This window comes from Talpa occidentalis, unplaced genomic scaffold, assembly GCF_014898055.3.
Source record: "Talpa occidentalis isolate TD23 unplaced genomic scaffold, MPIMG_talOcc4v2.1 talOcc4.2, whole genome shotgun sequence".
In the NCBI taxonomy this organism is placed as follows: Eukaryota; Metazoa; Chordata; class Mammalia; order Eulipotyphla; family Talpidae; genus Talpa; species Talpa occidentalis.
The window spans coordinates 71,993,885-72,021,875 of record NW_023602073.1 but is presented as its reverse complement, the minus strand read 5'-3'; the positions used below and the strand labels follow the sequence as shown (position 1 = coordinate 72,021,875).

The following is a 27,991-nucleotide window of genomic DNA, read 5'->3' as shown; positions in this document are numbered from 1 at the left end:
ACCCTGTCCTCCTTATCACCTCCCTCACATCTGACTGGCTACTGAGCCTTCCTTCCTTCTGTCCATTTCTCTATGACCATTAATTCCTGAAGCTGTCCCTATAGTCATGGATGGCCTTTTGGTTTTGGATGAGAATTAGTAGCTTGTATAAGTATCAACTTTAGTTACTGCATTAAAGGTCTTTGATCGTAAACTTGTACACAAAGTCTATGTATGGATAGAGACTGAATAAAAGAAAGAGGAGTCGTAGTTTCTCTATGTTCTGAAAGTAACAGAAATGAGGTGGCACTGAAAAGTCCAAAAGCACCTTTTCTTTTGGACTTTTTTCAGTTTACTTTCCAATTACTTTATTACCTCACCCCAAGCATACATTCAGTGATGTATGATTTGCTGCTACGGATGTTGCTATCTGATGAGTAAAACTTTATACTAAAGATAGTGCTAAAAATCAGAAACTCAAATCAAAATGTGAACTCAATTTGGTAGTAAACTGTTGGCTACTAAACCGGAGGACTTAGATGCAAACAATCACATGGGCATTGAAGGTTCTGTCACGTAGGTTCAAATTTCAGAGACAACAAAATCTACCTTTGCCAAATGTGCAAGAAATTTCATAGGTCATGGGGCAAATGCCATTCACTCCCTAGAGAGCCTGATTCTGCAAAAGCTTAATTCCAGCCCTTGCCTTTAATTTTTTAAACAGTATAACAAGTCCTTTTTGAAATAAGTTTAAAGAGGCCTTCAAGGAGGTGATGGGGGTAGTGGTATCAGTAATGAGAAGAATAGTAGGTACTTGTTGAATGTTTAAAGTATAATCTCAATATTTATTTTATTAGCTATGAGATAAGATATGCTAACTAATAGTTTACAGAGGAGGAAATAGACTCAGACAAGCAAAGTAACTTGCCCAAAGATTCTAGTGCTAGAAAACACAGATTTAATTCCAAATATCATGGGCATGAGATATGTACCAATGTTCTATGGGAAGTCGACTCTCCTTGCATCTCACCCCAAGCTTTAAGGGTTAGTCTGCCCATTAATATTGAACCTGGATGCCAGAGAGGCTCACAGGTATCTTATCATGTGCTGTTTCATATTTTCAGGGATAATGTCTTCCTGGGATGAGGACACTCAGGACTTTTCCACAGCAAAGGAGGCTGTGGGGCAGGGTGGGGGGATGGGCATTGGCAGGGAAGTGGGGCATGTGGACAACAGGAAAGAGCCCTGTGTTGAGGTTCCCTGGGACTGACATTCAATTACTAGTTGAACTTGGTAAGTCCTTGAGCTTTTTTGAGCCCCAGTTACACATCTGTAAAATGGACAAAACAAGGTTTTTCCTCTAACTCCAATGAAGTTGTCGGAAGAACTAGTTGAGCAAGAATCCCCTCATCGCCACATCCATTAATCACCAGCGTCTGCCAATTTTTATTTCTTAAATATGGCATATCTACTCTGTCTCTCTACTATTGGCTTAATCCAGGACTCATCACCTCTTGCCTGGCATAAACAGTGGTGTTCAAGGGGCCCAGGATCTCCCATTTGTCCCTGCTGATCCATGCACTACATGTGCCACCCTGCACTCCCTCAGCCTGCATCTGATATATCCCCTGACTTCCTACCCGCCTTTGGGGAATGATAAAAATGTCTCACTTCTGCCTGGTTTGCTTCCCCAGCTTCATCTTCACTCTCATATTCCAGCAGCACTTAAATATACTGCCTTGTCCCCTGTCCATGCAGACCATTGTGTGCTTTAAATGCTCTTTCCCATCTTTTTTCCCCCTCTATTGGCCAGTTCTAGTCATCCTGTAAGATTTAGTTCAGCTGTGATTTCTAGAAGTTTCTTTCCATACCAATGCACCCTCCCCCCATCCTCTGTACTTCCATACACTCTAAAATTGCTAGTTCAAGTATTATCATCACACTTTTGTGTACCCAGCCTTCCCTATCATTCTGATCTCCTTGAGGTCAGAAATTACTTTGTATTCATCTTTATATTCCTAGCACCTAGTGCTGAGTGTTGAAAAGAATGGTAACATTGTAAAGAATTATATTGTTGAAAATAATTATAAAATGATAAATTAAAAAAAATTATTACTAGGGGTGAATTTTGATATTTAAATGTGGGGCTCAATCTTTGCCCATGTTGATTTCCTCTGCTTCATTGTATGGACAAAAACGTCATATAGGAAAAGCCCTGATCATATATATATATATTTTTTAAAAGATTTATTTATTTATACAAGCACTGGGTATAGTCAGAAGTGTGGGAGGGTGAGAGGATTCACCAGAGCCAGAGCAAAGAGCAGAACAGGCAGAGTGATGAAATACACTGCTGAGGGGAGCAGTGGGCACGACAGGAGAAGTCTGTTGCGCCATGTGGGACCCTCGCTGGTGGCCGGGGATCGAACCGGCGCTGCAGAAGTTGCAGGAAGCTTTGCAGCCCAGAGCTCAACCACTGTACCACCAGGGGAGGCCCTGCCCTGATCATATTTTAAAGTATATTCAATCATTGGTGATAAGCCTCTTTGTACCTTTGCTTTAGAAGAGAACACACTTCCTCTTTTTAATTTCTATTGGCTGTATTACCTTTGTACAGTACAGTGAACATATTTTAAATGTACAATTCAATGAAGATTTCCTTAAGTCTATGCCTTTGTAACTACCCCAAGATCAGGATACATGTTGAACTCCCCTCCTCATCTCCAAAGAATTTCTCATTCCTTCTTTGGAGGCAATTACTACCCCCTACTCTTGACTTAGCCAGTACTTACCTTCTTAAAAAATATATATATAAAATTTAATTGAGGTATAACGACTCTTTCCCCTTGAGGAATGAATCTTAAAACTGTCAAAGTTTGCTCAGTGGAGTGGAAAGGACAAGAACATTCTTGGGGCTATGTGGCACAGCACTGTAGGGTTTGATACAGTTAGGAGGCAGCGTTTGAGGGCTGGGTGTGCGGGGTGAGGGTGCAGGGGAAAGGGTGGCGGCCGAGGACAGTGGGGCTCATTCTTTGGCTTAGAGCAAATTTTACTTATGTGAGTGAATGGAGGTTTTGCCTGGTGCATCCAAAGTTGATTCCTCCATACTGTAGGACCTACTGTTCTCTGATTTATAAACTGACAAGTTGAGTTTGGAGATAGAGTTCCTAGGAAAGCATCATGATCTATAGGGATTTTTGCTTATAGCACAAGTGATTATTTTCTTTTCTTTCAAATATTGACCCTGTATAGTATATATTGGTGCACACATAGTTATAGACAAGTCCTTTTCTTATTATGTACATTTTAAATGACTATTATTTATTATATTTATTTATCATATTTATTTAATTATTTATTTCAGAATTCTTTAATTATTATTATTTTTAAATTTTATATTACCTTTATAGAAAAACAACTGTTGCAGGTCTTAGAAATGTTAAAGAAGTAAATTATTGATAATTTCTATTATATAATTATTTGGGTCACATCCTGTCTATATTTGGAAGCTTATTTTTTTCTTTCTTTCTTTCTTTTTTTTTCTGTAGACATATTCTCTGTGTTTCCAGCAACTGGAAGCCTTGGGGGAGGAACAGACATCATGATTACTGGAGACTTCTTTGACAATCCTGCTGAGGTTACCATTGCGGGTAATTAAGTAGACATGGCTGAAAATAGTTCATAGTTTTAAACATGGTAGGAGATTATGTATCTCTCATGGCAAGGAAAGAGTGGGGAGAAGCAATGTTTGCTTCTTCTGACTCATCATGCCACCCTGCTCCAAGGTCCTTTACCTGTGTCTGATTGAGACCAGGCAGGGTTGTCATGCAGGCACGTAGCAGGGATGGGGTGTTCTGCAGTCCCACACGTCACAGTCAGTGCTCTCAGGTGCCCCAGTGTTGAGAGTGATGAGAGAAGCATACTGTTGCCTCTCCATAAGGCTCTCCTCTTCCTCTTCCACTCTCTCTATATGGACTAGCTGCAGTGGGCGGGCATTTGCTGGGCACTTCGTCTGGAATGGCCCCTTAGCACATTCTCTTGTGGTACCTGCTTAAAATTTTTTGCTCTCTTGGGTGGAATGTTCCTCTAGTCGGTGATGCCAAGCCCGCAGGCAGATGTGCTCATCCTGGCACATACACTGATCCTTCCAAGTTCAGGAGAGTGGTTTGGCACATTCTCAGTGAGAGGCACTCACTGTGGCCACTCACCACAAACATGGTTTTCTATTATTACTACTTTACGCTGCTCTGTTTCCCTGCTTTGCACTTTCCCTTCCGCTGGAGTGACAATTTTGGCTACAGTCCACACACAGCCTTTGCCTTAGAAGAGGAGTCTGTTTTCTTCAGTGCAGTCCTACCACCACATCTGTGCAACCCATCTGTATCTATCTATAGCATCACATCTCTCTGTCTCCATATATCTATATCTCATTTTAAAATTTCTCCTCAGGCATCCCTTGTGATGTCACACACGTATCTCCCAGGAAGATTGAGTGCACTACGAGGGCTCCAGGAAAAGGTGCTAGGCTCACAGCACCTCAGGCAGGTAAGGACTGCCCCAAGGCTGTTCAGCTGTTTCCATTTTTATTTATGTATGTATGTATGTATGTATGTATGTCAGAATTTTTTTATTATTATTTTTTAATTTTATATATTTTTTACATCATTTTTCATTTTTGTGCAATGTATGCATTTTCATCTTGGTTTTAGTCCCCATACAATTTCCACCCCAGAGACACACTACAGGGGGAGGGAGGAGGGATTAGAATTAAAACAAGGGTGGGTCAGGGTGTGTTTTTAACCAGGAGGGGATGGGGAGTAGAAATGAAAGATTTTGACTCTTGTCTCAGCTGTTTGGTTAATTCAGAGCCCTGGTCCTTGCTACCACCGCCAGGGCTTCATTCAGGAGAATGAAGCCTAATGAAAATGCTTAGTGATGCTCTGTGCCTGGCATATAAATGACCCATGGGGTTCAGTGGGAGACGGTGGTCCAGAAAGCACCACCACAATCCAGACATTGTTACAGCTGTGGAGGAAGCCCCTGAGCCGCCCCCTGCCCACGATGGGTTAGTGGCATGCCCATGTGCCCAGACAGGAGCATGAGAATACTCTTCTGTGCTCCTTGAGACAGCATCAGATAAAACCAATGCACAGTGGGGTGCATTGAAATGTCTCTGCTTCTTCCCTGTGGACAGCTGTGCACTATTTTGAAAGGTAGCTATATGGTGACATTGCTACCAGTTTATGCCAGAAGTGGGCAGAAATGGAGGAGGAAGGTGGCAGTTCTGTCCTTTTCTATTTAAAGCTCCCACTGCCAAAATAAGGGGGGCGGGATGGTATGGGGAATATAACCAAGATGAAAATGCATACATTGTGCAAAAATGAAAAACGATGTCAAAAATATATAAAACTAAAAAAAAAAAGAATGTAAAAAAAAATAAATCTTCCAGTGAGGAGTGCAGCATCACACTCTTTTCTGTAAGATCAGGATCAGAAGCTCAAGTGTAGGTAAGAATTAAGGGTGGTTGGCCTGTTACGAGGCTCAGAGCCATAGCCGGTATGTACTCTTTACCTGCCCCACAGGGCCAGACTTTGAGGATAAACTTCAGGCATCAGCTCATCCCCAGAGGCTCAGGGTTGATAAGTTTACAAGGAAAGTTGCCCAGCAGTGGGGTGGGGTGGAAGGGGAAACCTTTCTAAAGAAAGACCATTCGGGTGTGAAAACGCTTGCAAAGCTTTGGCCTGAGCATTCTGCAGGTCCCAGATCTGCAGTTTTTGCTCAGGGAAAGCTCCCATCTCAGGAAACAAAACTACTGAAGCAAATGATGGAGAGAATGCATGTTTCCTGTGTCAGGAAGGGGGGAGCTTGCTCCCTTTTTGAGTGGTTCCTGCTTTAGCTTCTGGGGTTGCAGCAGGATAATTTCAGGAATGCAGCTGTTCTGGATAATTAATAAAGTCCTTTATGAAGAGCTTTTGAATTTTTCCATGGAAGTATGGCAAATTATTATGCTGAGCGATGGTTCTCAGTGGTCCCCAAGAAACACTTGGCAATGTCTGGTTACAACTGGGGGTGGTGGTGGCAGTGGTTCTGGTCTTTAATGGGGAAGACCAGGGAGGTAGCTCAACATTCTTCAATGTACAGGGCAGCCCCCATTATAGGGTTATCCAGCTCCAAATGTCAGTAGTGCTGCAGTTGAGAATTTTGGTTTAAAGCAATATTCTTAAAATTTGTTCTTATTTTTTCTTCTTATTACTTATCTATTTTTTTCCCTTTTAGGATTTAATGAGGAATAACAATAGTAATTATTAATCACCAGTCCTATGTTTTCTTGAGTACTTACTATATTTCAGGATCTTTGTATATATTTTTATATATATCTTTGTATATATCTTCCTTAGTCTCTCCTTAGACCAAGAATTATCAAATCGACTTTTATTTTCCTCCTAATTTCATCACTTTAGAATTGACAAATTACTCACACTCCATTAGTCTTTAGTATATTAGCTCTATTTATAGAAATTCCATTTATATCACTTCCAAAAGAAGTAATTTGTTCCAAGCCACACCTTTAGTAAGTGACAGAGTTGGAATCTGAACCCACAATTGTGTAAATCCAGGGCTATTAACCCTCCACCCACATTAATATCCAGTATCAATCACACCTGTGCATTTGTATCAGCATTGCTTAACTTAAATCACAAATCACATTTTCTCCAGAACTTCATTCTCTTTTCTAGACACTCACCTTAAGAATGGCTCCCTACTCTTCTCTGGTTCTTTGAGAATATTTCCTCTTAGTATTCCTTTTCAAGTTTCTTTTCAAGTTTCTTTCCAAGAGGCTAAGACCCACACCACATAAAATTATCTTCTTTCAGGCCTCCCCTGGTGGCGCAGGTGGTTGAGTGCTGCGCTGTGAAGCTGTCTGCAGCCTCTGCAGTGCGGGTTTGATCCCGGCTGGCCGAGAGAATCCCACATGGCGTGGCAGACCTCTCCTGTCTCTCCTGCTGCTCCCCTCAGCAGTGTATTTCAGTCCATCTGCCTGTTCTGTTCCCAACTGTCTCTGGTGAATCCTCTCACCCTCCTGCGCATCTGGCTTGTACCCTGGTTCTTGTATGCATGAATAAATAAATTAAAAAAAATTTTTTTTCCTTCTTCCTAGAACATTTGCATTAGCTATAGAACCTCTCATGCGACCAATCAATCTAAGTCTCAGTTGGGTCATCTTTTCAGATAGTACCTGGATCACCTTTCACTTTGTAACCCGAAGTAATGTAGTTCCCCAAATTGGGGAGAATGCCCTCTGACCTTTGGGATGTGTACCCATCTTGCAGGCAATCGAGGGCTTCTTTTCGAAGTTGGAGATGCTGTTGAGGGCTTGGACCTGACTGAGGCCACCCCTGGGTACAGGTGGCAGATCGTCCCTAATGCCAGTTCTCCATTTGGATTTTGGTCAAAGGAAGGACAACCCTTCAGGTATGTTGTAGGAAAACTGGCAGATCATATCAAGAGTGTCTTTACCAGCCTAGTTGAAGCCAAGAGACAGGTAAATGCGGCAATGAGGATCAAAAAAGGTAGACTAGTGCCATTTTCAGTAACATGGATGGTGCTGGAAGAGATTATGCTAAGTGCAATAAGTCAGGAGGAAAAAGACAAATATCAGATGGTTTCACTTACATGTGGAATATAGAGAAACCAAATGAAGGTTCAGGAAAAAGACAAAACTTGCAAGCTGACCATAGATCTGAGGCATATGACTGGGGAGGGGGAAGGCGAGGGATCAAAACAGGGGAGGGAAGAGCACAGGGGATTGTGGAGATGGATCATGGGTGGGAAAACTATGGGATTATGCCTGAGGGGAGAAATCAAATACTATCCAAAAATTAACAATGATGCAAGAAAATAAGTGGATATGTTTATTTAAACAAGTATGGCAATGAGATTTCCAGGGGAGAATTCAGAACACCTGTCAGTTCAAACAAGGTGGAGTAGACCGCTGTTCTCAGCTGGTGTTTATCTTATTAGTGTATTAGGCACATGATAAAATTTGATCAATATATAAAATTGTATTTTCTACAGTGTGCCTTGGGGATAACTATTAATTGGACCATTCAGCTGAATAGGTCAGGAGATTTGCCAGAGAGCTGGGTAAAAATTACTGCAGGTATGTGGTTAAGAAGTGACACCAACCTCTTGTTGATGATAAAGAGAGATGCAATTGCTTGTCTTTTGGGCATATGAGGGAGCAGAGGCCAGGCAGCAATCAGTACTGTTGGAATAGCCACCCTGTGTGGAAGATCAGTCAGTGGCTGGTGAGAGCAAGAGAAGACCCTGTGACTCTGAGACATTGTTTTCTGTAATAGTGACTACAGTGTGATTGTGATTTTCCTGTTTAGTGTTTTGAGTCTTTAATCCCTTAAGGATATGGCCTAAATTCCTAGTACAGGTATCCCTCGCTTTGTGTAATTTCTAGTTTCACCACTTCTCTTTTATGAAAATATTGGTACCTGTTTGAATTATCCAAACAGATCTGGAAGAGATTTTTGCTTTTATGACAAAAGGTAAAAGGCAAAATATTATCCAGCATTTGTTTTGCAGCAGCCATTCTGTATACTATAGGTAGCAGCATCTAGAGCAGTGAGAGAGACCCCACTAAGCTTCTTCCCTGGAACTACTTTAGACAGTGTATTTATCATATCATCCCTGTGTCTACTCTATCTCAGTGTTATTTGGGGTTTTATGTGTTATTTGGTATGACTTGATAGGCTATTTTTGGGGGGCCTGGGAACACTCAAAATTTTTTCCATATAAATTAAGGGTACTTGCTTCTTTATGCTTGTGACTTATGAGAGGTCTCATGGAATGCTCTACTTTTGGATAATGAGGGAAACTGGTATTCTGAACTGGACTTAAAAATATAAATAGTCTGAAAATTGCTTAGACACACTGTTGTCTTGCTGTATTCTTAGTCTATACAGACAGGGATGGCTCCTTTATTCTATGGTGGCACTTTTCCTTTCTAAACTCTTCTAAAAGAGGTTGGCTATGACTCCTTTGTGCAAATTCCAGTCAATCTGTGACCTCCTACAATGACTTGGGCATTTTAAATTTCAGTTCATTTGTGGAAGGAAAGATGTTATTCTCTGTTTAGGGAATTTTAGATGTTTGTTTACATCTATGAACAGAATAGTCTCCATTATCCCTGAAGACTGACTAATTGGCATTTGACTGTCAACTTATGATTTTAAAGTAGCAATAATTTGTGGTCCCTTTTAGCACTAACAAGGCATCTTTCTCATAGACCTTGAGGACTATTAATAATGTTCAAAGGGAAACTTTCCAGCCATTTTCATTGTGTGTGGAAGTGTTAAGAAGAGAATCAGATCACCTCAAACAGCAAGGGACGTTTGGTTGTGTGGTTCCACCCTCAGGGACATCTCTTTAACTGTCATTTTGAGGTACCACCATCAATCAGATAATAACTCTTTCCATTCTCTCTCATTCATTTCTCTAAAATTCAAAAAAAATTAAAATAACTGGAATGTTGATTATTGTAGTATTGGATCTTTAAAATTAGTTATTTTCAAAAAATATTCTTGATATTTAATTTCTTATAGATTGTTTTATTTCTTGGCATTTATTGAGGGAGCTTACTCATTTTCCTAGCCATTACTTTCTTTCAAACTAAGTCACTAGATTTCATTTTAAACATTTAAAAATAGTCTTATTTTTAAACACACTGTTTCATAAAATTACTGTCTTTTTTAAAATTGCAGGTTAACTTTTAATTTGAACTTGCTGATACTTTCAATTGACTTTTTTCTGGGGAACACAAAATTTTTATTTGAAAAATACTCTGGTGTTGAGCGAATTGTGTGTGTGTGTGTGTGTGTGTGTGTGTGTGTGAAACATCATTTAGTTAGCAAACCCTCCAATATTTAAAAACTATCTCCTGACCAACTATGTTAAACCAACACTGTTCAACATTGTGGGGGAGAGAGGAAGGTCATCACCTGTGGGGAGGGAGTGACCTGGTCGTACACAAATAGGGCAGGACAGCAGCCCCTCAGGGTAGTTCCTTGTGTCTCCCTATTTGGCTCAGAGACATGTCCTTACTTATTTCCGTGACCCAGACCTTCAAAGATAAATGACTTCATCAGTCAACAGATATACAGATGAGGAACCGCCATGTCTAATGGGTGAAGTGATTTTTTTTCAAAATTTGGGGCAATTATTATTAAGTGGCAGAGCTAAGCTCTGGATTTTCTGATTTCAACTCTAGTGATTTCTCCAAAACTCCACCTATACAATAGCTTTTGTTACCCACAGGTGTGTGGTATTTTAAAGAGCCTTCACCAGTGCTGTGAAGGCTCACAGAGACATACACCTGTTTCTAAGGAGTTAATCTCTGCCATAAGGAAGAACTAGAAGATTCATTTAATAACATTTGGGGCCATTTCAGGTCTATCACTTTACTGCCTCCAGAAAGAATTGCAAAAGGTCATCCTCCAGTCAAATAAGATGATTTGGCAGAAAATATATTTGTAAATGATGATTGTCCATGTGCATTTAGAACTATACATGTGGTAAATGTAAAGCGTCCATTGTCTGACATTAGCCAGAGGGGCGATCTCATATAATACCTTATAAAGCATGCATGTGTTGGAGTAGGAGACAAGAAACAAGAATTCCAGGCCAAGTTAGAGCAAATTCTGATCAGTGATCTCTCTTTGTTTCTCATACTAAGCAAATAATAATAATAAGTAAAAAATAACTTTTACTCTCTATTGAGTGCCTTCCCGGGTCCCAGCCTTGCACTCGCCTCTTGGGGGGTTTTCTCAGTTCAGGTTCCAGGCAGCCCTGTGCTAAAATGTCCTGAAGACAACCTACTGCGAGTGGAATTGTGGTGAGGAGACCCAATTAAGCAGGTACCATGGGGCAGCTGTTCATAGAATTCTCTGGCCAATCCTGGCATAAGAGTCAAGTGTTTAAGATTGGCACATGTCAAAAAAAACAAACTAGCAACAACAAATGTTGGCGAGGATGTGGTGAAAATGGAACTCTCCTACATTGCTGGTGGGAGTGCAAATTGGTCCAATCGTTATGGAAAGCTCTCTGGAGGTTCCTCAGTCTACTAAAAATGTAGCTACCATACAGCCCAGCAGTTTCACTACTAGGGATCAACCCAAAGGACACAAAAACATTAATTTAAAAGAACACCTGTACCCCTTTGTTTATTGCAGCACTATTTACAATAGGTAAAACCTGGAAACAACCCAAATGCTCAGAAATAGATGACTGGATGAAGAAGATATGGTACATATACACAATGGAATATTATTCAGCAATCAAAAAAGATAAACTCATGCCATTTGCAGCAATGTGGATGGAGCTAGAAGGAATTATGCTCAGTGAAATAAGTCAGAAAGAAAAAGAAAAATATTGGATGGTTTCAATTATAGGAGGAATATAGGGGAAACAAATAAGACATCAGGGGAAAAATAATAATACAAAACTCAACACAACAAAACAAAAACAGACAATTATAAACCAGATACATCCTGCAGGGGAGGAGGAGGGAGAGGGATCAGAGGGAGGGAGGGAGGAGCACAAGGGACTGAGGTGATGGTGCATGGGTACATGGGTGAAGGAAATTCTATGGGGACAACACCTGAAGAGGGGGATTGCAAACATTGTTTAAAAATGAACAATGATGTAAAATATATATATAAAAGAGTCAAGTATTTCCTCCTCATTATGATACAGAAAAGCAAAGTCCAAGAGCAAACAGTCATATCAGTGATTCTCTTCCTGCTTTGTTCTTCTGCTTTACAGTGCAAGACTCAGTGGATTCTTTGTGGCCCCAGAGACAAATAATTACACTTTCTGGATCCAGGCAGACAGCCAAGCTTCCTTGTTCTTCAGTTGGTCGGAGGATCCAAACACCAAGGTTTTTACTTTTCTCTTATTTTTTCTTTACCTTGTACCTAGTTCTTCACTTCTGAAAAAAAAAATCATAATTAAAGCTCTCATGTTCTACTAATAGTGTAACATGCCATTAAGTAAACAAAGATTTTAATTTTGGGAGCAGGGATATTGTTTATTTTTTAAAATATTTTTGAAGCTGAGACATAATTGACATAATTTTAATTGTTGAAAAAGAATTTGACTGAATAAGATGGCACCTGCATTTATTGAGCACCTGAAATAAGTTGGGTATCACACTACATCTTTTCTATGCATTGTCTGTGATTGCACATCCTCTCTGTGACTGATACATATATTTATCTCCATTTTCCAAATAAGTAAATTAAGACTTTTCAGGATTGTGTGGCTAATGCAGGGTCATTTGATTAGGAAGAGATGTATTTAGGGTCCAAACATAGATTTCCTTGACTCTAAAAATTGTGCCTTTTTCATTAATTTTGGGCAAGGATGTAGGCTTATGAAGAAATATTCTTATCAGCTTTGAAGGATAAGAAAAGGTGCTTTTAATAAATAGTCAAAATTCTCCAGGTCATTGACAAAGAATCACATTTCTCACCTCAAATTATTAGCATACTTTTATGAAATTGATTCATTAGTTGGCTAGAGAAATGTCATAGATTTGGATGTGGTTATGTCATTTCAGTTCCTCAAAGGCTTAATAACTCCTTTATCCACAGCACCTGTAACCCCAAAGTTACAGGTTGGCTGCCCCAGCTGTAACCAGGGCTCCTGTAGCTCCTTCTGAATACTATTCAAAGGAGAAAGAATGAGGGGCAGAGAAGCATAAGGAACCACAGGTTCTAGTGTGACTGGGCCAATGTGGATATGGCAGCCCAGTCCCAAAAGTCCTTGTCAGTCACTGTCCAGACCCTGAGTTTTGAGGAGAGACACAGGAATTTCATGGTGTTGATGGTGCTGTGTTTATTTGGATACAGCTGAGAGTGGCCTCCATCAGAGTGGGCACTGCCGACTGGTTTGACTCCTGGGAGCAGAATGGGGATGAGGGAACTTGGCAGCAGAAGTCCCCCAAGTTGGAGCTGTATGGTGGAGCCAAGTACTACCTGGAAGCAGAGCATCATGGGAGAGCCCCCAGCAGGGGGATGAAAATTGGGGTGCAGATCCACAACACATGGCTGAATCCTGATGTGGTCAGCACTTACCTCCGGGAGAAGCATCAGATTCGAGTCCATGCCCAGAGACTTCCAGAAACCCAGGTCTATGTTTACTGCCAGTTTCATGAGGTCAGATTAGGGGATGAACACTGAGGGGACTAAGGCCTTGCGTAGCGAAGGGATCACTGACCGGGAGCCAGGAGATCCAAGTTGTGATAACTCTGGTGCCAGAGAAATGAGATATCTATCCAATAGGATTGTGAAGATGTTTTTTTAAAAAAAATGCAAAACCTTATTATTGAGATGACTTTACTCATAGAATTAGTTTTAGGAATTTAAGTTTTAGGCATATCTGCTTTTGAGAATTTATTCCCCTTAGTCCTCTGAACACACGTGTGCACACACACAGGCACACACAGATGTGTGCATGCACATCTGTGTTGACACATCAGATTCCATATTTTTTTTTTTTTTGGTGGGACCCTCGCCGGCTGCCGGGGAATGAACCGGTGCCGCAGAGGCTGCGGGCAGCGCTCAACTGCTACACCACCAGGGGAGGCCCTCTATATTATTTTTTTTATGTATTTTTTAATTTAAATTTTATTTTTATATTTTAAAAAGATATTTTTAAAAAGATTTATTTATTTATACAAGAACAGGGGTACAGGCCAGAGGAGCGGGAGGGTGAGAGGATTCACCAGAGACAGAGTGGGGTGTAGAACAGGCAGACGACCGAAATACACTGCTGAAGGGAGCAGCGGGCGAGATACGAGAGGTCTGCCATGTCATGTGGGAATCTCCCTGGCAGGCCGGGAATCGAACCCGTGTTGCAGAGGCTGTGGACAGCTTCACAGTGCTGCGCTCAACCCGCTGCACCATTGGGGAGGCCCAGATTCCATCATTTTAAAAAAATTTCCCCATATGCTATATTTTCTAAGTCTGCTTTGTCAAGGTTGGGGCCTTTGGGCCTCTCTGTTGTACCCCATATTTTTATTGAAAAAATTTCGTGTGATTTTTGCTTATTTTTTGGTGTACGAAGATGAATCAATAGGGACTCTTCCATCTAAAGTTTATGGTATCGCTTGTTGGCCTTTTGGCTAAGATCAAGTGTAAAGTTTATGGTGAGATAGTAAGACATGCACACAAATATTCCTAGACCAAAGGAGAGAATAAGAAATGCTATGAGAGAGTATAAATTACATAGGTCCTACCCCATGGCAGGAGTGTAATATATCCATTAAGGATTATAGTGGAAGCAAAGCAGAGATTGAATAGGCTTGAGACTGTGTTCACGCCTTGTGCTGCCCCTGACCACCACCTGGACCCCTGGAGAGAGAACTTGGTGGCAAGGCTGGAGTGGACTAGGCCTTGGCAACAATTAACCCTCACATGCTAGAGAAAAGGAGGGGGCACAAATAAATAGGGAGACAGACATGTAGATTGTTTCAAGAAAAGTTGCACTGATGCTTGTGTTCCCAGGAAATTGCTAGATGATAATGAGTTAAAAACTTGGAATTATAATGAAAAGGAAATAACAAGCCTGGGGAGGTTTTTCCTCTCTGACTTCATGAACACTTCACCCCCAACTTATTTTATTTTAATTTTTTAAAATTTTTATTTTTTAAAACAATATTTGCTTTCCCCCACTCCCTCAGGTTGAGTCCCCATAGAATTTCCTTCCCCAAGTCACCCGTGCACCATCACCACAGTCCCCTGTGCTCCTCCCTCCCTCCCTCTGATCCCTCTCCCTCCTCCTCCCTGCAGGATGGCTCTGATTTATAATTGTCTGTTTTTGCTTTGTTGTTTTTGTACTGTTATTATTTTTTTACACTGATGTCTTATTTGGTTCCCCTATATCACCCCTCACTTTTCAGATGCTGACTGTGCCCAGCAGAGGGAGCTTTCTCCTTACTTGGGACAATGTCTCTAGTCAGCCAATTCCTGCAAATGCCACAGCCCATCAGGTGGGAACTTTCTTCAAATACTGAGAGGTTGGGACCTGGGGGGTGGTTTTTTTTTTTTAAAGATTTATTTTATTTATGCATACAAGAGCTGGGGTACAGGCCAGAGGTGTGTGTGTGGGGTGGTGGTGAGAGGATTCACCAGAGACAGAGTGGGGAGCAGAACAGGCACATTGACTGAGGGGAGCAGCGGGCGAGTCAGGAGAGGTCTGCTGTGCCATGTGGGTAGCTCCCTGGCCGGCTAGGGGATCGAACTCGTGTTTCAGAGACTGCCGACAGCGTCATAGGTTGTGTCTTAACCCCTTGCGCCAGCAGGGAGGCCCTGGGGTGTGGTTTTTATGCCCACGGTATGAACTCCTGGTAGCTTTTGTTTCTGACAGATTCAAACAGCCATTGAGGAGTTACTTGCAGTCAGATGCCAGTTGGTCCCCCTTTCTGCTCACATCCTGCTCCGACTTGGATTTGAACAAGGTGCTGTCCCTCATTTGACAATTTCTGACCTTATTTATCTTTGTTGTCTCCTTTTTGTTTTTTCCTGTAAAATGGGAACCATCTTCTTTTCCACTTCAAGGTACTAATGTAGTGAAATAAAGATATTTGGACAGGATTTGGAAACTGAGTGACTACATACTGGAAGGTGGGGAGATGTTTAGTGTGGGTGTCAGAGAGAGAAAAAGCAACCCCCTGAGTTGCTAGGTGAAGCAAAGTGCTTCTCAAATGCATCCCTTCCACACAGTGAGACTCTTGTTTAATTCAAATTATGTCTCAAATAAACAATTATGCATAAGACAGTACTCTTAAGTTCTTAACATGTGAGGGTAAGTTTTTGAAACACTACTAAATTATAGTCGACACTTCTTTGTTTCTTTGCTTTGCAAAAATTTTTCACATCATCGTACATAATGAAAATGGTGATAGATTTTGATATTTTAGGGCAGACAGCAAGGACCTCTCCTATCTAGAGGCATCAAGCCCGATAAGACATGCCCTAGGTCAGAGGGCCTATGCCGTGGTGAACACACACTCCATTTCTGCATGCATGTTGGGAAGTTGTCTTATTTAACATCTCTGTCTTCCTATTTTATCCAAACTGTATCTAGGTTTAGAAGGTTCCAGATCTGATGGGGATCTTACCAGTGGGACAGAGCCCTTTTGTGGGAGGTTCAGCCTCCATCGGCCTCGACACCTTGTCCTCACACCCCCAGCCTCCCAGAAGGGCTACAGGCTGGATCAGCACACACATGTAAGTGGCAGCCTCACGTATTGGGAGAGGTTGGTAGGGTGGATTGGTATTGTTCTCTGGGTTTGAGACTGAAGAAACAGAAGTATAAAGTAGTGATTTCTGTGATTTGTCCAAGATCCTTCTGGTTAAAGCTCTAGGTGTCTTAACGGCTATTTCAGAAGTGAACTTATACCTCCCATCCTACGTCAGCTTGCTGTTACATGGAAATGCCTTTGTATCAGGCTGGGAGACCTTCAGAAGTTTTACTATGCTCTCGTATTTTCTTAGGTATAAGAGAGCAGATGCTCCATAGTCAGACTCTCTGGTTCTGATTTCTGACTACACCCTGCATGTCCTCAGTGTGTTACTTTAGTTCATGCCTGTGTAAACTGGGCAGTAATACTGTGGTGAAGATTAAATGAGATAATCCAGTATACTGTGTGCAGTAGTTAGCAGTTAGCACTGTTATTATCCTCTATTATTATAGCTATCATTGCTATTGATCATCGACTGACATGTTTCTCCAGATAGGAGAGAGATAATAATCTCGAGAATATTTGTCTAGATAGGAGAGGCCCATAGCTTTTGTGTCAAATAGCAGAGCCTCCTTCATAAAAGCATGGCAGCTCATGTGTCCTTTAGAACCAGAGTGAGCCTTGCTGGGTAGCCTAGCTCAAGAAAGTGGTGTCACGTCTGTTCCCTGTCAAGCTGCAGGGGTGCTGGATCCCCCATCCCAGCCTTTCCTCCCAACAACATGCTCCCAGTGGGGTGGGGGTGCTCTTCCCTCTAGGGGAGAGTTGCTATGGAGAGAGATTTTGGTTGTCACAGCTGTGGACATGATCCTGGCACTTGGTGCGTAGGCTCCATGGATGTTGCTGAACACCCTACAATGCACAGGACAAGCCCATAGTGAATAATGACCTGATTCAAAATGTCTGTAGTGCTGGGGTTGATAAATCCTGCTCTGAAATCTCATGCCAAACAATTCTGCACTTAAATTTAGAAACCAAGGATACAGGAGAGTTCAAGTTAAGGAACTGAGGCTCAGGGAAGTTAAGTGACTTGCTCAAGATTGCACAGATATTTGGGTCAGAGTAAGAATTTTCTAATTAAGATACTCCTCACTACCAAGCACAGGGCTAGGCATTTAATAACTGTGGAATTAAACCACAATTTGCACCATTTCTTTCTCCAGTTGTTCTGATAAGCTCCAAGAGGGAAGGAACAAGACTTGCTCTCTCCCTTACAGTGTGAGACAACGTTCTGGGGAGGTGAATCCCCCACACTGCACTTTGCTTGAATGGCTACTTCTTGCATTAATAGAGCTGAATCACTTACTTGGTGTCCATAGCTCTGCATGGCTTACAAAGGCCACATGGATCAGATCCTGAGGGTGACCGTGTCCTTCACAGTAGACCTTCAGAACATTGTTCAGAGAAACATCTCCTGTGACTGGAGTCTCCTGGGGACCAGTCCCGACAGGTAAACTAATCTGCAGGGAGGCCTGGTGGCATGCTGCCATCTTGGGGCAGTGGTCTCCTGAGGGACTATTGGTTCTTTACATTTGGGCTTTGGATACTAATTTCAGGCTTTGAGCATGATTTTTTGTTTTCTGACAAAGTTTAAGAGTAGGAAGCTATTAAGCATTTAATACTTTCTAGAAGGAATCTGACATTTCTCATCATCAGGAACACTCACAGTGGAAAGGGATGTTAGAAAAGATTCCCAAGCATGGGAACCTGGAAAATTTGTGATTCACCAAAATTTAATCAGCGAGTCAATGAAGACTCTGGAATATAATGCAGCCTTGAAAGTGGTATAAAACCTGAGTCTAGTAATGTCCAGGAGTGTTCATTTTCTGTGTGGGTAATGTCTGACATAAGGTCTGGCTAAGACAGGCAATTACTTGTAATTTGAAGATGCTGCTGACATTGAGGGTCAGGAGTGCGTGACTGACTGATTAGGGGACCCACTGGTATCGCCTCACATGTTGGGCTGAGCCTGCTGGGGTGGGATGTCTGCACACACAGTTCTGTCTGTGTGCAGGGAGACTTGGGGTCTCTCTCTGGGCCACGTAACCCTCAGACCCCAGCCTTGTGAACCAGGGCGCCAGTGGGAAAGGAGCATCGGTGCACGAGGAGAGGCCCATTTCCACTCTGCTCTTGGTTTTCAGCTGGAAGTTCGCTTGCACTGACCTCTGGAACACCTGTGTGCAACACTCCGAGCATCTCCCGATGCCTCTGGCAGATGCCCCAGTGCTGGTTCGTCACATCGATCTCTTCCCTCAGGCTCAGGAGCAGGAAGGTTTCTATGTAGATGAAATTATCATTGCAGACACCAATCTAACAGGTGATGGTCTAATCCACTCTCCTTCATATGTCTGTCACATGCTGAACTTAAGTGTCTGTGCTAGGGCTGCTGTCCTTTTAATGGAGAGGGAAAAACTGATTCTCTGGCCTCTGTATTTTTCTAGTTTGTTCCCCTTTTTCCTCTTTACCTAATGCTTGTTCTTGCTTCTGATACCTGTGCACTTTCCTCAATTTTACTGTGAAGTCTTGGTTTCCTTATCTGTAAAATGGGCATAGTAAGGACCCTACCCGGGATTACTATAAAGATTAGCCGAAGTGCACTGTAAAGCACTCTTCACAGGTCATGACCATAATAAGTGCTCAATAAATACAAACCATTATTATTACTCTTGTCAGGCCAGCAGATTTCTCCACCTCTGTGAGTTAATATATGTCATACACAATGTTGGAAGGACCACAACTCTATTTTGTTCTGTAAATGGGCTAAAGTTCTGATTTATCACTTAGGAGAGCACAGTGAGGGTTAAAAGGTAACTCTGTCCTTATGAGAAGCACCTCATCCTTTCTGCCTGTCCAGATTCCTCACATTCCTCCTTCAGATCTCCGGTTGGGCCCCTTTCTCTCCAAGGTTCCTTGATCTCCTCCCCCTTAGGTACAGGGCTCTCACCTGCTCTTGACTGTCCACACATCTTAGGAACAACATGCTCATCAGGGGTCACGCTGAGGCCAGCCATGTGTGATGTGCATCCATGCATGGTGCATTTTACTCTCACTCAGGGCTATGGTGCCAGCTTTCCTCACGTTCCCTTTTCCATCAAATCCCCTGTGACTTTCAGCTTTTCTTAGCTTCTCCTTGCTGCTCCTCCACCTTATTCTTCTCTCTCTCTCTCTCGTTATAGGGGAAGAAGATATTATAATATATTGTGCTAGTTGTTTAAAATCTACCATCTCACTAAACTTCCTGCCACACAGATTGTTTTCTGTCATGATCCTCACTTCACAGATGAGAAAATGCCATGGAGAGTTTGTCATTTAGCCAAGTTGCCACCTGATAGAAGTGGAGAATCAGGATTTGAACAATGGCCTGTCTTAAAGTTTGCACTGTTTCTGCATGCTGTGCTGACTCCATGCTGTGGAGGAATACCTTCTACCCGGGATTTGCTCAGTGCTAAGGAGCATCAGTGATACTGCCTAGAGTTTCCAGGGGCTTCGGGAAGGAAAGGAGGAAAGGGTGGGGATCCACACTACAAAAGATGGCTGTGTAGGTGTGTTACGTTGTGTATGGAGTTATGTTGCGGCTGAATGGGGGCTTACTGAACTTTGTCATTGAGCTATTCTTCATCTTCTTAAACCACAACCTTGTATTTTCCATTTGATTTGAAAGCAAAAAGGCCTCCTGTCCCTTTGCTCTTTTTCTGGGAGCAGAGAGCCAGGATTCTGTGTTTTTGTGTGTGCTGAGAGCTAAATAACTCAGCATCTCCAGTTGGCATTTTCCAAACAGTAGGTCTCCCATCCTGAGATACCTGATAATGATTGGATGATTGGCTTCCAGTTTCTCAGGTTGATTATGGAACAGCTCATCCTGGCGGGAATCTGGTGGAATCGCTCTCTGTGGTGGGATTCCCTCCAGTCTACAATGTAACTGTCTGGTTGGTGGGGTGTGGCCTGGAGCTCCCCCTCATCACCATAAGGTAGGGACAGTCATTGTTCACCTGTCCTACTAAGGATTGCTGGTTGGTCTGGAGGACTCAGAGTTGGGACTTTTTATTGGGAAAATCTTGTCTTAATGCTTAGAAAAATGGTTCTCTATTTTAAGAATGTTATATCAGACTGACCTGGAGGTCTGTTAAACATAAATTGGTGAACCCTGACCTCACAATTTTTTTATTTATTTATTTATTAATTAAGCACTGGGTACAGTCAGAAGCGCGGGAGGGTGAGAGAATTCACCAGAGCCAGAGCGGGGAGCAGAGCAGGCAGAAGGACCGAAGTACACTGCTGAGGGGAGCAGCGGGCGGCAGGAGAGGTCTGCGCGCCATGTGGGACCCTACTCCGGTGGCCGGAGAGCAGCCGGGGATCGAACTGGCGCTGCAGAGGCTGCGGGCAGCTTTGCAACCCAGCGCTCAACCGCTGCGCCACCGGGGAGGCCCTGACCTCACAATTTTTAATTTGGTAGGTTTGAGGCTGGAGCCTGAGATTTTGCATTTCTTCCTTTTTTTTTTTTAAAAAAAAAGATTTATTTATTTATGCCTACAAGAGCTCGGGTAGAGGCCAGAGATGCGGGGTGGGGGGTGGTGGTGGTGAGAGGATTCACCAGAGACAGTGTGGGGAACAGAATAGGCAGACTGAGTGAAATACACTGCTGAGGGGAGCAGCAGGCGAGACATGAGAGGTCTGTTGTGCCATGTGGGTTGCTCCCTGGCCAGCTGGGGATTGAACTCGTGCTGCAGAGGCTTCGGACTGCTTCAAAGTGTGGTGCTTAACCCCTTGCACCACCAGGGAGGCCCCCAGATTTTGCATTTCTAATGAACTGCCAGGCAATTCTACTAGTCTGGGAACTATACTTAAAGAACTAGTTTTTAGTGAATTTATTCAGAAGTAGTTGTGTTTTTATACTGTTTAGATGTTCATATTACTGTGGTTTTCTGTTCACTTTCCTCAATCCATTCTACATACAGAAATCTTTGCAATCCCAGAAATAGCTAACAAAACAGCTATTCTAAGAACTCACCACCAGATGGCACTAGAGCACCACAGCGATGCTTAATAGCACCCTTTCCAGCCACAGTTTACAAAGCAATAACTAAGGATAAGGTTCCCCCAAGCTCCTGGAACACATGTGTACTCAAAATTTGTTCTTTTAATTTTTCCTTAAAAATTGCAGTATGACAGGGAGGATTGATATTCTTTGCGTTAAAAATCCTCCTTCCCCTCCCTTTTTTTCTAACATGTTCCAAAATGAGTTCTCTTACACTGTACCTGGGAAGGTGCTGAAAGCTTGACTCAGTGGTCCAGTTTCCTTGACTAGTGTTCCACGGACCCTGGGCATGAAAGATGCAAAACCATCAGTTAGAATGAAGGCATGAAAGAGCTTCCAGCGTGAAGGAGCAGCTGTCATTAACCAACCAGGCACCCAGTCTCCAAATGCCAGTTATTTATGCAGAAATGGTAAAGGCTAACTTAGTTTACTTAGTTTATGCTTCTAATAAGCTGTCTTTCTGAGCTTTCCTCAAGTCCCTTGCTCATTCTGGAAGTCTTCCACCTACGCAAGACAGGACAGCCTCTGACCAGCAAATCTTTAATTCATCCCCTAACACAAATAGTATCACTCTCTCTGTTTCTGTGTGGTTCTCTCTGCACATTAATATGGAGTACTTAAATAATACCATCATTGATCGAAAAGATATATGTTCATTACTATAAAAATCTGGAAAACAGAAAAAGCCATGGAAGAAAAAAAATCTCATCCTTTTGCTCAGGGATAACTTCTCTCTGTTCTAAGTCATTTTTTTCCTGAGCAGTTTTTGTATTCATGTATATATTTCTTTTTAAACTGAAATTGGCTCCAGGTATTACATACTCTATCACGTAATGACACGACTGAACTATTTTCTAAACATCCTTCCCCATTTCATTAAACACCCTTCCAAAATGTGATTTTCAATGACTGATAATCCATCTCATGGTGTGTCATGATTTATTTGACTCATATATTAGAAGTGAGATTAGTCAGGCAGGGTGTTTGTGCACAGGGACTAGATAAATGCTGGGCGAGACGGGGTGTCCTGAGTTTCAGCTGGGGATACTGAGTGGGGATGTTTATGGAATAGATCATGGCCTCTTCATCTGAGTATGAAGTTAGAATGCACTTCTAAAAATGCATTTCCCATTTACATTTTTAGGGAAATGGGTTAGAGAACATCCAGCTCTCCTCTGAGCTTCTGACCAAAGCTGTAGTGGGTCATCACTCTCCACTCTGGCTCCTGTACTTCCAGGGTTAGTGTGCAGAGGGGTGTTGGGCAGAGCAGAACACTTGATAAAAGTACTAATGGTTACATACATTTTTTCTGTTGTGGTGGGAGAGGGATACCTGATAGTTGGCAGTTGGAGCTCATGGTCTGGAGACGTGGGTGGCACTCTGCTCTGTCCAGAGTGGCCCTTCGCCTTTGCTGTGGTAAATGTTTTGTTTTTAACACCCCACAGCTCTGTGCCCACTGAAGGAGCAGAAGAAGGATCCGGGCTGGTGAGGACTCAGAGACTACAGAGGACAAGCCCACCTTTAGGAGGACACTTTCGCATCCAACTTTCTAATACAGTGATTTCTGGTAAAGGGACATTGGGGGGGTACAGCATTTCCCGTTTACATTTTTAGGGAAATTTTGAGGCAAACTCTGTCCTGTAGCATTGTCAGGCAGGGTGACTATCCTAAAGCTTTTGTTCCTTTTCCAGTGTCAGAAAATGACCTTAAAATTAAAGATCTGGACAATAACTTATCATTGTTAATATGATCCTAACCTTTTAATTTTGTAGATGTGGAAAGGGAATGGATTAGATTCTTGGGGCTATTGTAACAAATTACCACAAAGTTCATGGCTTAAAACAAGAGACATTTATTGTCTCAAAGTTCTGGAGGCCAAAATCAAAGGGTCGGCAGGGCCATACCCACACTCCCCCCAGTCTCTGGTGAAGGATCTATCTGCTGTCTCCTGCAGCCTCTGGTGACTACTGGCTGGCTTTCCCTGGCTGTGGCCATCTTACTCTCACCCCTACCTCTGTGGTCACACTGTCTCTTCCTCTCCTGTCTCATAACTCCCTCAGCCTCTCTCTTACAAGCATATGTCTGATGCATATAGACCTGTAGGCTTTCGCTTCTCCCTCCCTTCTCTCAGCACCCCCATAATCCAGACTGAACTCCTCTCCACATCCTCACCACTTTTTTTTTTTGCCTTATTAGGGAGTAGTCAGTGGTTCTGGGAACTAAGACACTACCAGCTCCTTGGAAGGGCCTTGACCCTCTCTACTGCCACCGGCCCAGGGTCATACAAAGATTTGATTGCATGGTCTGAGTGTGAACTCGGGCACTTTTTATTTTATTTTTTTTAATTGCAATTAACCTTAGATTGTAACATTATATAAGTTTCAGGTGCATATCATTGAAAATGAACATTGAACTCAGGTATTTTACTCTTCTTTCTACGGTTCCCTAGGTCAAGATCCTTGGTTGACAAGGTATTTATGAATTAAACTCTGTGTTGATACCATAAGCAGTTGAGGACTTTAGTGCTCATAGCACATGTACAAAGGGCTTTCAGATCCAATTGGAGCAGAGCAGTTACCAAATCTTCAAGAACATACACATTTCAGAAAGGACAAGAATTAGAGGTGATTATCATGTAGTATTTATTTGATAAAAACATAGGGCAGACAGAAAAGAGACTCTGAAGAACTTGGGAGTGGCTGCTAAAAATTGCCATGTAACCCATAAATTTTCTGCCCTGCTGTAAGGAAAATGGAGTAAGTCAGGCGCTTTATCTCCTTCCTGCTTCTAGCTTCTGTGGCCACCACATGTAGCTTTGTTTTCCTCCCAGGTTTCTTTACTCGTATGTGATAATGTGCTGTTGCAAGAAGCACTTGGGAGTGCAAGCATGGGCACATGCATCTATGGTTATGGACGCCCACCTGGAAGCCAGAGAGCATGGGCATGTGCAGCTATAAATACTGGCACCTGGGCTGAGAAGGGAGCGAGAGGAGAGCAGCCAGAGAGAAAGCATGGAGATCTCAGGGGCTGGGAGGCTCTGTTGCTCCCAGCCTCCCAGCCTCCCAGCCTCCTAGCCTCCTAGCCTCCCAGCCTCCCAGCCTCCCTGCCCCCCTGCTCCCCTGCCCCCTTGCATCCCTGCCTCCCTGCCTGCTGGTCTGCCTGTGTACCTGGTCCCCCGCTTCATCATTCAAGGCATGTCAAATCTATGGAGGACTCCAAGATTCTTTTTGCTGTTTGCCCAAATCAACAATGATCCTGCCTGGCTTGGGACTGGTCCCCTGACATCGTCTGTAGGGTAAGGAAAAATGTCAGGCTTTTCTGCCCTCCCACCATCGGGATAGATGATGGATCCTTGTGGTCCTGAATGCATGCCTGATGGCGGGCACCTGGACTAGGGTGTGGGCATAGGTAGATAGGATTCACTGGGCTGAGACTGGGCTTTTAAGGGCAGCGTCACGGGGATGCCAGGAGAAGCCGAAAGAGAAGCCAAGAACAAACAGAAGAGCAGAAGAAGCCGAAAGAGAAGGCGAGAAAGAAGTAGCAGAAGCCGAGAGAGGAGCAGAGAAGGCCGGAGAACCCAGGTAGAATGAAGACTTGCTGGGGACTGGGAGGCCTGCCAGCCTCCCGGCCCCCCAGCACCCCTGCCTGCCATATGCCTGGATGCCTGGAAAATCCCTATAAAGGACCTGCAGAAGCCACTGAGGACTCTGACTCCTCCTTTACCTGGTCTGCTGGATCAGAAAACCTGCACTGTGGCCCATTCCTGACCCTACATCGTCCAAGCAGAAAGTTACTGGGTTTGCAAAGAATCTAAGGTGGGAGGAAAGGAGGGGTGTTCTTACTGTTGCAGGATGACTTAGGGAAAGTTGAGGGCCCCTGGGTTACTGGAGTGAGTAAGTGAGGAATAAGGGCCACAGTGTCCTGCCTTTATGGAATTCACTGCTGTGGCATGCTTCTCTTCTCATGACTGAGAGAGCTGCAGCTTCGCTCTAGAGATTCTCTGGCCTCCACTTTCCCATTGCTGATGTGAGTGACCACACTGCAGGCAAAGTAACCTGAGCAAGTCAACCTTTGTCTGGGCCTTTTGAATATTGGTGGCCCTCAAATTATGCATTAATGTAGATTTTTTTTGAAAGGATGAGAATTTTGCTTGCATTTTAGAAATAGGTGGAATTTTATTTTATTTTATTATTTTTAAAATATTTGTTTATTTATACAAGCACTGGGTACAGTCAGAAGCACGGGAGGGTGAATAGGTGGCATTTTATTAACACTCTAGGATAATGTAGAATTGAAGAGGAGGCTCTTGAATAGGGAGAAGGCATCCTTGGGGGCCCTTCCTGGTGGCCTCGGAGTTAAGTCTCAATGCTTTCACCCACTATGGCCTGAGTTCGATCCCCTGCCAGGGAGCTAACCCACATATGGCACAGCAGACCTCTCCTGTCTTGCCTGCTGCTCCTCTTAGCAGTGGATTTCAGTCACTCCTACTGTTCTGCTCCCCACTCTGTCTCTGGTGAATCCCTCTCCCACCCTCCCACCCAGAATCTCTGGTCTACACCCTGGATCTTTTATGCGAAGAAAAAAAAGTCTGGGTTTTCAGCTAAGCCTATCTCACTTGGCTAGCAAGCTTCTGCACCTCATTGGGTCTCATTTTCTCCCTTTCTAAAGTAGGTTTTAGGCTGCCCCACGTGACCTACCTCACAGCGGCTGTCAGGAGTAGCTAATGAAATGGAAACTTTGGGTAAAGCATGAAAACATGAAACAGTTCAAACACAAGCAGGGCTTAAGTGCAGAGTGTTGTTATTTCTCTATGGGGATGTGGAATGGAGAAGCAGGTGGTTGGGCTTAAAGCAAATTCGAATAGAGAAACCAAAGTTAGATGCCAACATTCCTCAGCTGGGTTGGCTAAGTTTTTATGGGTGTCAGCTGCTGTGTGCCTCCCCCACTCCCTGTGAAAAGTGGCCAACTTTTCTCTGTTCACAGGGCTGGCTAAATTTTTCCAGGGGAAATCCAATATTTAATTAGACTTTCAGGCATTTCCAGAGTGTCTGGACTTCACATTTTGAGTTGACAATTGAGATAGTTGTGATGTGAGGGCTCTGTTTGCAATGAAATATGATGCTGATTACAGGTATTGTACTTGGGCATCTACTTTAATTTGCCTTCAGAGAGAAATGGCCCCACTGAGTTAGGGGTACTCTTGGAGGTATATTTTGAACTTGAGGGTCTCCTGCAATTTAATAGCCATGCTGCCTTGTTCTCCGAGATCTTGATGATGAGACCCTATGAGGTACCGTAACTAGTGTCTTGTATTTTCTATACCAAATCTTCTGCCACAGACGTTCCTGTACACATTTCAGCTAGTAACCTTCGCAAGCTCTTACAGAATACTGCTGATGACCTCACCTCCAGATATCTCAATGTCAGTGACTTCACAGTGACGGAGGAGAGAAAATCTTGCTATGAACATGTGTGGACCCTCTCCTGGTCCACCCAGATTGGAGACTTGCCCAATTTTATCAGTGTATGTATGGTATCCCTTTTGGTGGTATGGAAATTGGTGACCTACAACAATTTTGTAAAAAAAAAAAAAACCTCAGAATTTTATGAATGAAGACTGTCTTCAATTACTTCATTTTATCAGAATATCCAAGTAAAGAGGTTCTATGATCTTCCTTTCTGGAAGTTTCCAAGATGTATTTTGTTTCTCATATTCCTGATAACGCAATTTAAGTCCAGCATCTTCTTTCCTTACTGAGTGTAGGTAGAAAAGTTGTTGGTCAGTGTCCACCAGACGATAATTCTACATCTGTTATTGGATAATTTAAGCAGATGTGATTGACTTAGATTATCATGGAGGCAGATGGCACAACAGAAGGGAGTTTAGAAAAGGATTTGCTGTCTTTGGATAATGACAAAACCAGATGTTCTTGCATATTTAGGGTTTTAAAAAATAATCTAATGATCATCTAGCATTTGGTTATTATAAAATGAAACCCCAAATGAAATTTTACCCCCGTTCTGTGGTACTGTGAGTCATCTGGGTTCAAACAAAATACTGGGGTATAGATGGAGGAAGGGAGGGAATCTCTCTTTCCCTTCTTCCCTGACATTTTATTTTAAAGTTTTAGATTGTGAATACATAAACTAGAAAATCACACAGATCCAAAATAATCCTCTAGTCTACTGGGACTTTCATTAGCCATTACTTACTCTTTCATTTCTATACTTCAATCCCCTGTCACTCATTAGTACTTTCTAGCTATCTAATTATCATAAACGGAATGTGAAAAGACCCTTTATCACTTGATTAAACAAGATTATTCCATGACAGAATTCAACAGGAATGTAACCATCTTAGGTCTCTGATGGAAATCTAACTGGAGTGAACCCGGCTGCAGCCACTCGTGTGGTCTATGATGGTGGAGTTTTTCTAGGACCCATATTTGGAGACATGTTGGTGACTGTTAACCAGCATAGCCAGGTGAGAGTGGATGGACCATCCAAAGTGCAAGCACTGGCTTCAAGTCCAGCTTAGTCCTTTCTTGACTTGTAATGTGAATAGATTCCAAGGATGAGTTTTTCAAGAGAAGACAAATAATTATGACTATTTGCTTTCCACTTCCACAGGGTTTGGAAAGTACTTTGAAACAGAAGTGCTTTGT

General features: G+C 42.7%; 1 protein-coding gene across 3 annotated transcripts in view; it reads left to right on the top strand.

Annotated features, from left to right (window-relative positions):
• The window catches only part of PKHD1 (PKHD1 ciliary IPT domain containing fibrocystin/polyductin), a 445,188-nt gene that overhangs the window by 21,451 nt on the left and 395,746 nt on the right, over positions 1–27,991 (top strand). For all 3 annotated transcript variants that reach the window (XM_054698860.1, XM_037519857.2, XM_054698859.1), the window contains exons 13-26: positions 3,528–3,629; positions 4,429–4,524; positions 7,311–7,452; positions 11,812–11,926; positions 12,900–13,178; positions 14,951–15,040; positions 15,418–15,508; positions 16,138–16,280; positions 17,611–17,741; positions 18,433–18,608; positions 20,121–20,259; positions 22,772–22,893; positions 26,666–26,850; positions 27,688–27,810. In XM_054698860.1, coding sequence (XP_054554835.1) covers positions 3,528–3,629; positions 4,429–4,524; positions 7,311–7,452; positions 11,812–11,926; positions 12,900–13,178; positions 14,951–15,040; positions 15,418–15,508; positions 16,138–16,280; positions 17,611–17,741; positions 18,433–18,608; positions 20,121–20,259; positions 22,772–22,893; positions 26,666–26,850; positions 27,688–27,810 — 1,934 coding nt within the window. The remainder of the gene's footprint in view (positions 1–3,527; positions 3,630–4,428; positions 4,525–7,310; positions 7,453–11,811; positions 11,927–12,899; positions 13,179–14,950; positions 15,041–15,417; positions 15,509–16,137; positions 16,281–17,610; positions 17,742–18,432; positions 18,609–20,120; positions 20,260–22,771; positions 22,894–26,665; positions 26,851–27,687; positions 27,811–27,991) is intronic.